This window comes from Mandrillus leucophaeus, unplaced genomic scaffold (genome assembly GCF_000951045.1).
Source record: "Mandrillus leucophaeus isolate KB7577 unplaced genomic scaffold, Mleu.le_1.0 Scaffold435, whole genome shotgun sequence".
Classification (NCBI taxonomy): Eukaryota; Metazoa; Chordata; class Mammalia; order Primates; family Cercopithecidae; genus Mandrillus; species Mandrillus leucophaeus.
Genome location: NW_012104643.1, coordinates 721,661 through 722,023, shown reverse-complemented (window position 1 = coordinate 722,023; position 363 = coordinate 721,661). Strand labels below are relative to the sequence as shown.

At 58.4% G+C, this 363-nt stretch overlaps 1 protein-coding gene across 1 annotated transcript in view; it reads right to left on the bottom strand.

Annotated features, from left to right (window-relative positions):
• The window catches only part of MUC2 (mucin 2, oligomeric mucus/gel-forming), a 36,618-nt gene that overhangs the window by 12,661 nt on the left and 23,594 nt on the right, over nucleotides 1-363 (bottom strand). The window contains exon 34 of the mRNA XM_011993865.1: nucleotides 27-356. Within this exon, the coding sequence (XP_011849255.1) occupies nucleotides 27-356 (330 nt within the window). The remainder of the gene's footprint in view (nucleotides 1-26; nucleotides 357-363) is intronic.

The window sequence follows — 363 nt, the reverse complement described above, 5'->3', positions numbered from 1 at the left end:
CTGGTGGGTGTTGGGGTTGGTGTCGCTGTCGTGGTGGTGGTGGTGATGGTTGTCGGGGTTGGGGTCTGTGTGCTGGTGGGTGTTGGGGTTGGTGTTGCTGTCGTGCTGGTGGTGGTGATGGGTGTTGAAATTGGGGTCTGGGTGCTGGTTGGTGTTGGGGTTGGTGTCACTGTGTTGGTAGGTGTTGGGGTTTGGGTCTCTGTGGTTGTAGGTGTCGGGGTTGGTGTCACTCTAGTGGTAGTTGTGGGTATTGGGGTTGGGGTCTCTGTGGTGGTGGTGGTGGTGGGTGTTGTGGTTGGGGTCACTGTAGTGGTTGGTGGAGTGGTTGGGGTCTGTGTGCTGGTGGGTGTTGGGGTTGGTGTC